The sequence below is a fragment of the Dermacentor andersoni genome, chromosome 3 (genome assembly GCF_023375885.2).
Source record: "Dermacentor andersoni chromosome 3, qqDerAnde1_hic_scaffold, whole genome shotgun sequence".
In the NCBI taxonomy this organism is placed as follows: domain Eukaryota; kingdom Metazoa; phylum Arthropoda; class Arachnida; order Ixodida; family Ixodidae; genus Dermacentor; species Dermacentor andersoni.
The window spans coordinates 84,255,146-84,264,385 of NC_092816.1; the positions used below are offsets into that span (position 1 = coordinate 84,255,146).

Consider the following 9,240-nt stretch of genomic DNA (forward strand, 5'->3'; position numbering starts at 1 on the left):
CACTCGAGACACTTTCCGCATATTTGCGGGCTTCTCTCGCCTGCGATTTGGTTGCAATAAACATTATTATTATTATTATTATTATTATTATTATTATTATTACTTGATATGAAAACATACATAAAATGCACAGAGATGGAAATAGGGACGGAGCAGGCTCGCAACTGCCACCGAGAGGTGCGCAAGGCCTCCCTATTCTTTATTAAGAAGGAAATAGAAAAGAGAGGTAAAGGTACAAAGAAGGGACGTAAAGAAGAAAAGAACACTGCGAGATAGCAGGCCACAAACACTAAACGACGAGAAATGGAGTGCGCAAGCACGTACGCGCAGGAACAGAAGCGCACGAACAGAAAAACAAAAAAAAAACAGCGAGATGGCAGGCCACAAACACTAAACGACGAGAAATGGAGTGTGCAATTGGGAACAGAATGTGCGCGCAGGAACTAAAACAACAAAAACACTCAGGTCGCACAACTACGTTAGAATGTAAAATATACGAGAAGAAAATTACCAAATAGCGCACTACCACGAGAGAGAGGAGACTCGAGTGTCAGGGTCGCCCGCCCAAGTCACTGGAGCGCAGGACACAAAGTGTGGCCTTGACGGCCTTTCTTTTGTCATGACTATTAAACCCAGCGGAACAGCCCAGAGGGAACTAATAGATCTCGGCGTGAATGCGTTTTCTGAATCCCGTATACGTGACTTACTTTTTTTACCCGGGGGCTTGGGTACAGTGCAAATGCTAGGCGTATGACAGATAGACACGACGAGAACTAGTTTCTGCTCTGATATAAATAAATAAATAAATAAATAAATAAATAAATAAATAAATAAATAAATAAATAAATAAATGCTTCTCCTCGTCGCGTCTATCGGTGTGTTGTGTCTTGCATTTGCGCTGGACTCATGCACAATGGAAAGTCTATAAATTCCCTATTGAAAATAACTTTATGCCCCATATTCAGTGATCAGATATGAACACATGTGCACGCGTATAAAAAAACTCTCATGTTACCATAAACTTATCAGGCTTGCCCATGTGATCTTTGTATGCACCATATGAACATATGTGGATCCCATATAACAAACCGTATGTTCCGATATATCATGTCGGGCATGCCCAACGTGATATATAAAAACACGTCGTTTTTTAGTGCGATCCTGATATGTTCATGTAATGAGTGGCGCGGTAATAGCCCAAGTTTTCTTTTTTCTCTATAGTGTGTCCCGTATGCCCAGTGGCAACGTATGGGTTCTTATAGGGTAGCCCCAAATGTCGGTTGGAGTTATTTGATGTGAGGTATACCGTTTTTTTTTTTTTTTTTTTTGACAGGGTAGCCCAATCTCTGACACTTCTAAGCGTCTTTACCATTCTTTCTACCCGTCGTGGTTGCTTAGTAGCTGCGGTGTTTGGCTGCTAAGCACGAGTTCGCGGGATCGAATCCCGGCCACGGCAGCGGTATTTCGACGGGGGCGAAAAACACCCTTGTACTTAGACTTAGGTGCACATTAAGGAAGCCAAGGTGGCCCAAGTTATTCCGGAGTCCCCCACTGGCGTCCCTCATAATGAGACCGTGGTTTCGGCATGGAAAGCCTCATTATTTATGTATGTTTTTTACCCTTCCTTTTCTTTCCGCAGATGAAGATGGGGTTCCTGATGAACGTGGCGTGCGTGCTGGTGCAACTGGCCGCCATCCACACGATCGGGCCGCTCGTGTTCGATCTCTACCGCTTTCCCTCATGGGCCGCCAAGGACTTCGGTCTCGTCCCCCTTTCCAGCAACGACAGCCTGGTAGAGGCGACCGTCGCGTCGCTGTTCAACGTCACCCTGCCGGACGGGATGGTGTCGACCACGACGGCGGCGACGCCGATGATCGCGACGTGACGTCACGCGACAGAAGAGACCGTCGCGGACTGTTCCTATAGCTCCGGCGCATGCGCGCTCCTGTCTAGGCGCGACAAGTGCGCCCGTGGCCTGTCTTTGTTGCGTTGCGCCGCGTGACGCGTTTGACGTTGCGACGGCCCCCACCGAATCGGCGCCCACTACGGCATGCGATGACGTATGGCGTCTCTGTGTTTAGCGTGCAGGAAACAGTCGGCGTTTAGTTTGCTTCGGGCCTTACACGTGTGTGTGTGTGTACATTGCGCTGGTGGATGTCGTCGGAGAGGGAGGGGGGGGGGGGCGCAAGCAATTCTGCGTGGCCATGATTACCTGAGGTCAAGGAACTGCAGTGAACTACAGAGGACCAGTGATAGAAATCAGTGTTTCTTTCTTTGTTTGTTCTCTTTTATTTTTTTTTTTCATCGCATTCCGCATACAGCGGCCAATATGGTGCTCAGTATGTTCACTCGTGGGCATTTTTCAGTATTTTATCGAAGATCTGAATGCTGGTTTAAGCACGTAAAGGGGAGAATCGCGCCTTTCCCGCATGACGGTGTGACGGAACCGCGGTTAAAATAATAATGGAAAATAATATGTCAAGTTAGATTGTTTCTTTAAGCCTAGGACATCCCCAATAGGTCTTTTTTTTACCAGCAGCAGAGGTCTGCACTCACAGAAGACGACGTAGTAGATCTGAACAGTGTGTTTAGAGGCTAGCCATCGATTACTGAAAGGGCATTACAAACTGCTTGAGATCAAAGTAAAGCGTGAAAAAGCAACACCTATGTTTTCCTCGTTGAAATGTCATGTAAAGAGAGAGAAACAGATGAGCGCAGAGACAGTGAGGCTCCGCCGGAGGATGGCTAGGTCATTGAAAATGTGATAGTGTGGCATTCACGTCGTCGACGTCTCAATTCGTAAACGCTGGGCCTTTCTCCGCTGAATATTCATCCGTCTTCCGCCATACGAATTCTAACAGGGTTTCTAAATGTTAATGAAACCGTTCAGCCAGATCTGTCGCCTTTGTGGACTGTTCCCTTATCTATTAAAAATTCTATTCGGCACTGCTTGAAAGAAATGAAGCCGCTTGTATACAGGGGCTGTCTTCAAGAATTTTCATTTGAACGTAAAAAAGTGTTATTGTCCTTATGTCCTCACTCGGCGTTTTGGTAGTTACACCTTTCATCCAAGTGATACGAAACCGTACGCTTATTTAAGAGGACAGCGATATTTTGATCGTAAGCCCTCTTCTCATAAAACTCTTCTGAACGTCTACTCTGAGCATTCTCGCGCTGAAAAAACTCTATGGTCTCGATGCACTGCGTTGTGTTGAACGATCACAAAGCTTAGATCAAATGCCATGTGCAGCCAGGGACAAAACCGAGCCATACTTTAAAGGGTTGCTCGTGTGAAAATATACAGAAGGAAAACATTGCTACGAATGTTTAGTTTCAGAGATTTTCTTTCTTTTCGTGTTAGCTCCCAAAATTGACCCAGCAAACTTCATTAATATTACATCGAGCACATTATTCAGACTTGGTATCGATGTGTGTCACATGCCTTCTAGCGGAATGGAAACGACGTTACGCTTTCATATTTCAGACTGTTTTGCCAAGCTGGATGAGGAGCTTTCTTTCTCTTCTGTTTCTTTTTTCTCTTTTTCTCCCAACACCAGCGAAGCAATTTTGTCGCCGAGAATATAGTATGAGGCTGCGAGGTAGAGACAAACAGATCACACTTTGGTTTTTCTGAGCTCGTCTTTGTGCATAACTCCTAATACACACAAGAGTTCCTTTTTCATTTTTCTTTTTGGTGAAATCTCGTTTCTTCTGAACTGAAATATTGCACCGGGTGTCACAGTGGTTCAATGCGATGATGACGCACGTGTTGTTCGTTATGGTTGTGTAAAGATTCGGTTTACGGAACTGCAGAGGGCTCGTGGGCGAGAACAGCCCGTCGGAATTTTGTTTTATGCTACAGTTAGGCTTTTCTTACTGCGATGAACGTTGAACTACGTTTACTGTAGCTCCGTTGTCTTGACGTGAAAGAGGTGCGCAGGCGGTCGACTGATCGTTCATGGCGCCCTGCCCGTGCCACGTGTACATACAGTAACATACCTACTCTCTATGGGCACAGTTTTTGTGCTTTTCTCATTGCTGCGTTTGTATGAGACTTCTATACTCGTGTACATTTACAGACGTGGTTGTTGTATCGGGGTTCCTACGCCCCGGCTCGTCATAATAAACGAAGGAACCAAAGAAGGAAATTTGACTTCTCGCCTTTGCTTGTCGTCAATCTGTTTTTGTGTGCCTCCCTGCAGTTGTTGATTCACTTCGTAGGCTGCAAGTGATTGACTGATTGGATGGCTGATTGATTGGCTGATTGATTGAGTGAGTGCTCCGGATAAGCTCCACAAGAAGTTCATGGACGTGCTAAGGATTTCATTGATTCATTGTGTTTAAACAATATACTGTGCAAGGGAAGAGCAGAAGAAGTGACAGAAGTGAGCAGAAGTGAGCCAGGACCCGCCTGCGTTCTTTTTACAAGCGTCAAATAAAAAAGACGTTCCATACATTGACTCCGTTTCCTGGTTTCAAGCAGATTGATTCAGTGCGTGAGTGAGAGTGCTGAAGTTATGCATACATAAGTTATTCAAGACACGTGGAAGTTCTCAGCAGAAAGTGCATTGACGTTTAGTGCACAGTTATGTGCCTGCCCTTGCCGGTGTTTGGACTTGGGGTAGCATTTAGGCCAAGAATCCGCCAGCCACAGGGATGAGTGCATTCGGGAGTAGGAGCGAAAGGAAAGGGGTTTATCTTTTGTTTTTTTACACATTGAAACGACTAGTCAGATTTTAGTCAGGACAGACATGTCTACAGATGTCAGGACACGTCAGCATTCCTCTCACTGCACCAAAGGTCCGCTTTTAAAACGTTCTTCTTCTCTAGTTCCCTGCGCAAGGGAATTCGATGACCTGGTAGTGACCGATCAGAGAAGTTGTACAGTTCACAGAACTCCGCCTCTGACATCCAACCTTCGAAGCAAGGCCGAGGCAATTTGGAAACAGATTTCATTCACGCTCCATCCATGAAACAGTTCACGCTCCTCCTACGAATGTCGCCGACTGTGTTCCCTTACTCTCTGTGACGGTCATTTTGTCAGGGTAAGGAGAATGCTCTTCACCCTCGCTACCACTGACACGGGGGGCGGCGGATGCTGTCGCTTCTAAGTGAGCCTCTTTGTTTGCTCGTCACAGTCAGTGTCGGGCCCCGTCGCCATGCAGGCGGGCGCTGAGGAGGCCTGCCCCGGGGGAAGCACCCCAAGAAGGCGCACTACCGATTTGGGACGCAACATCGACTGTTCTTAGGCAACTGCGGGAGAGGAGTCCCGCTGCAGTACACGCCTCACATTCGTTTCGACGGTGGCAATACGTCGTGTCGCTTTATTGATTCAATGCTAAACGTATTACCGTCGACAGCCATCGTGAAGGTGGGTTCTGCCGAATTCATCTTGAAAGTTGGGCGTTGATTTCTTGCACACGAAGGCGTGCAGTGAGTTGTGAATATTGAAACCCACTAATAATGTCTTATGCAATGACCTGCTATCGAAAAGTAGGTTGGCGAAAAGTCCGTTTCTGTGTAAGCGCTCAGTCTTCCATGGTTACTAGCTCATGCAGTTATCAAATATTGTGTTTGTTCTACTCAATTGCACAGCTGAGCCTTACATAAACGCTAAGGCGTTAGGGGATGCAGTAATTCGTTGGAAGGTATGACTGCTGGCTTCAGAGACACATTTGGGCTTTTTTGAAGGAAAACTGAGTTTAAAGAGTAAAAAAAAATACCCAGAACAAACCAGAAAAGGCCAGCTGCGCCCATGTCAGTAGTGGGAGGCACAGCGCTGCCATGGCTCCGCTGCGGAGCCAATTTACCGGAGCGGGAAAGTGCGTCCACTTTGTTTCGCCGTTTTATTCCGATAGCTATTATAGGGATACTCCAGGTGAATTACTTGTGTATAATTTACACGCGTATTGCAGCGGAAGGTTGGTTGAGAAAAGACATCGTACCGCAACGATTGGTGAAATTTCGCACGTTTTCTTCCATCCCTCGAAGTTTACAAAAACTCACAGGTCTGGATATATCTATGGCGGTGTGGTTTATCACTGTGTCGAAAAACAGGAGTGATTGATGCGCACCCGACTAGTTGCATATAGTCTTTTCTGTGTGTTTAGAAAAAGTTGAATATGTCGCAAATGATGAAGATATAGTATAGTGTTTCATGTTCTCTATACTAACTGCGTGGCCTTCCTGGATGATGTGTGCCACATACACTGTGCACAGCTCCACAGGTATAACAAGGCACAAGCTTGAGGTACATATATATGCGCATAGACTTACACAGGCAATGAGACAGGTGCAGCATGTCTCATAGATATGCACACGTACATAGTGGATATGGGACACACAGGTAGCTATACATCGGTGAATTACAAGTTTTAAATGAAAACATGCTAATGAGGCATGAGTATGCACTATCACTCTCAGTGTGAGCCATAACGCGCCACTGCCTTGCCACGCGCATTCGCGCAGTAGCTCATATCAGGCGCTTTAGTACTTCCAATGTATTTAGATGACATTGCTGCCAATAATAACCGATGCATCTACCAACCAAAACCAAATTTCACGCGCCTGTAACACACCGGCACGAAGGATACCCTGCAGGAAAATCTACCTTCTCCCCTACCTCTCCTTTCTTTCTTTTCATCCTTTAAACCCCTTTCCCCTTTCCTTCCTTCTTTTCCTCTTCCACCCCCTACATGCCCCGTACCATTATCCCTGTTTGCCGTACCACTATCGCTCTTTGTTCCCACATAAACCTGTATGATAATATAGGATTATGGTACAAGGCATATCATCATCATCATCATCATCATCAGCCTGGTTACGCCCACTGCAGGGCAAAGGCCTCTCCCGTACTTCTCCAACAACCCCGGTCATGTACTAATTGTGGCCATGTTGTCCCTGCAAACTTCTTAATCTCATCCGCCCACCTTACTTTCTGCCGCCCTCTGCTACGCTTTCCTTCCCTTGGAATCCATTCCGTAACTCTTAATGACCATCGGTTATCTTCCCTCCTCATTACGTGTCCTGCCCATGCCCATTTCTTTTTCTTGGGCATACAAGAAAAAGGCATATAGGATATTCAAATAGAGCAAAATCATCACCAAAAGAATTGCTCTCCTATGAGGAAGAGGAGGTCCTCTGATAGAGCAGATAGAACTGCGAGACGCTGCTGCTCTTATATCGGGAAAAGATCGCGACGACAACGGCCTGCGGCGGCCACCTCGCAGTGGCTATGCCATAAGCAGAACGCAGCGGTAACAACGACAAGCCGCGCGAAGTGACCCTGCGAACAATGGCAAAGAGATACATATACTATTTATTATATAAGGCAGTGAAATCCGGCATGTATGGCCCTACAGAACACCCAAGCAACGCCACATTGCCTCATAACATGCTGATGGCAGTTCGGACACACTTCTGACTGGACCATTCCCTACCGCTCCAGGCTATGTAGAGGGGGCAGCACACCTAATCGGAGGAGCCACATGAAGTCACGGATATGACCAGGTAGAAAAGAAGCCATTAGCGCTCCCGGTGATACTTGACTAAAGCTAGCCGAACGTGTTGAAGGAACTATGAGTGCTAAGGCTGGCTGTCGTGTGTACAATGGGGGAGTTGTTCCTGGACAGGTCGGCTACACATGGTGATAATATACCACAGATGTTGCATAAAATTTCGACATATTTCATGACATGGGGCCGGCCTCTGTTGATAATCACGCTGCACAGGAGGTGGCGAAGATTAGTGCTGTTGCGACTGAGGGTCCGAAGACGTCGAATATCCTTTGATCGTGGAGGAGTAAGGGAATGTGGGGCTGTCCCGATATCCAGGACGTTTTACGCACAAGTTTACATTAAATATTTACTAAAAATTGAAGTAGTACAGAAAAAGTTCATGAAATTGTAGCAGCCGATGACTCCAGCCGTCCGTCGCTCTTTTTATCCCCTGCGTGGTCATTGTTCAGTCGCCTCCCCCAATCCGGCGTCAGGAGACCGATGACCTCAGGTCCCACCAATCCGGAGGTTTGTGGCCCTTTCCCTCTGAAGGGAGCTTTGTCGGAAACACACGCGCATCACTGGTCACAGACAGGGGATGGGGTATAGCACACTGACCCCGTCTCCGACGTGTACGTGCCAATCTGGGCGGCTGACAGGTGAAGGGCCGTGTCCTTGCTAATTGCCCAAACCTCTACTGACCGAGGTACTCCAGTGGCGGCCATACAATATCCCATTTGAGAACGACCTTGACGGGGCCGTCGGCCCCGTTTCCCAGAATCACGTTATCCCTGACCGGAAGTTGTCGCGGAGTGAATGGCCGATCACAACAGTGCTCAGCAAGTAAAACGCGAGAACTCGCTCAGAGCACTCATAACCTCGTAGTAGGCGCTCGTTCTGTGTCCTTCGTTTACACATGTGTTAAGTTGCGGACCTTTTCTGACAGCTTGCACTGAACGTAGTGGGAAGCGCAGGGCTGGCAGCCGGCAGCAGACTGATACAGAGAGAGAAACAAAGCCGTGCTGGGACTGAGAATGGGGTCATTCTAGTGCTGCATGGCAGACATTCTGCTCCTCTCGACCAAAAACAAAAGAAAAGAAGAAGGGCATAGAAGGGGGACTGAACTCTAACTTTGCGTATTAGGCATTGCAGCATCCGGCAGACATACCAGGTACGGTCACACACACACAGACACAAAGAAAATGGTATCCGTGAGGTATCTCTCCTGAAGTAGTGGAAAGTCCAGGAACCACCAACCAGACAAAGTCATAAATGTCATAATGATTATAAGGAAAGTCTACAACATGAATAGGTGTGTCTGGTAGAACCGGGAAAAGAAGACAGTAGGACAGAACTCCAGTTGACGTCTATTTAACGCGAAGTGAACTTGCTATGATCGGCTCCTGAACTACGTGTGTGTGCATATTGAGTGTGGTTTTCGAGCTTTAAATATCCGTATTAAAGAGCAGCATGCTATACGGAGGAGGAATAAACTTCATTTACAGAAATACGAAGAAATGACTTTATCTGCAGTGAATTATAGACAGGCTCGACATTATATAAACATATTTACATGGAGTACGTCGTACATATATTGTTCAAAGTTTTAGTAGTGATCCAGAGTGTTGTGTTGCTCTGGTGGTGTTTCTGATGCGTCGGTTTCTTCCAGTGCAACTGTAGATCGAAACGCGACAATTAAGCGTATGTCTCAATGCGCTTGCTTCCTTCGCAATGCACATCCTTC

At 46.7% G+C, this 9,240-nt stretch overlaps 1 protein-coding gene across 1 annotated transcript in view; it reads left to right on the plus strand.

The window, feature by feature from the left end:
• Positions 1 to 4,153, plus strand: part of LOC126544105 (Na(+)/dicarboxylate cotransporter 3-like) — a 105,331-nt gene extending 101,178 nt beyond the window's left edge. The window contains exon 13 of the mRNA XM_050191323.3: positions 1,640 to 4,153. Coding sequence (XP_050047280.1) covers positions 1,640 to 1,885 — 246 coding nt within the window. The 3' untranslated portion in view covers positions 1,886 to 4,153. The remainder of the gene's footprint in view (positions 1 to 1,639) is intronic.
• Positions 4,154 to 9,240: the final 5,087 nt, after the last annotated feature.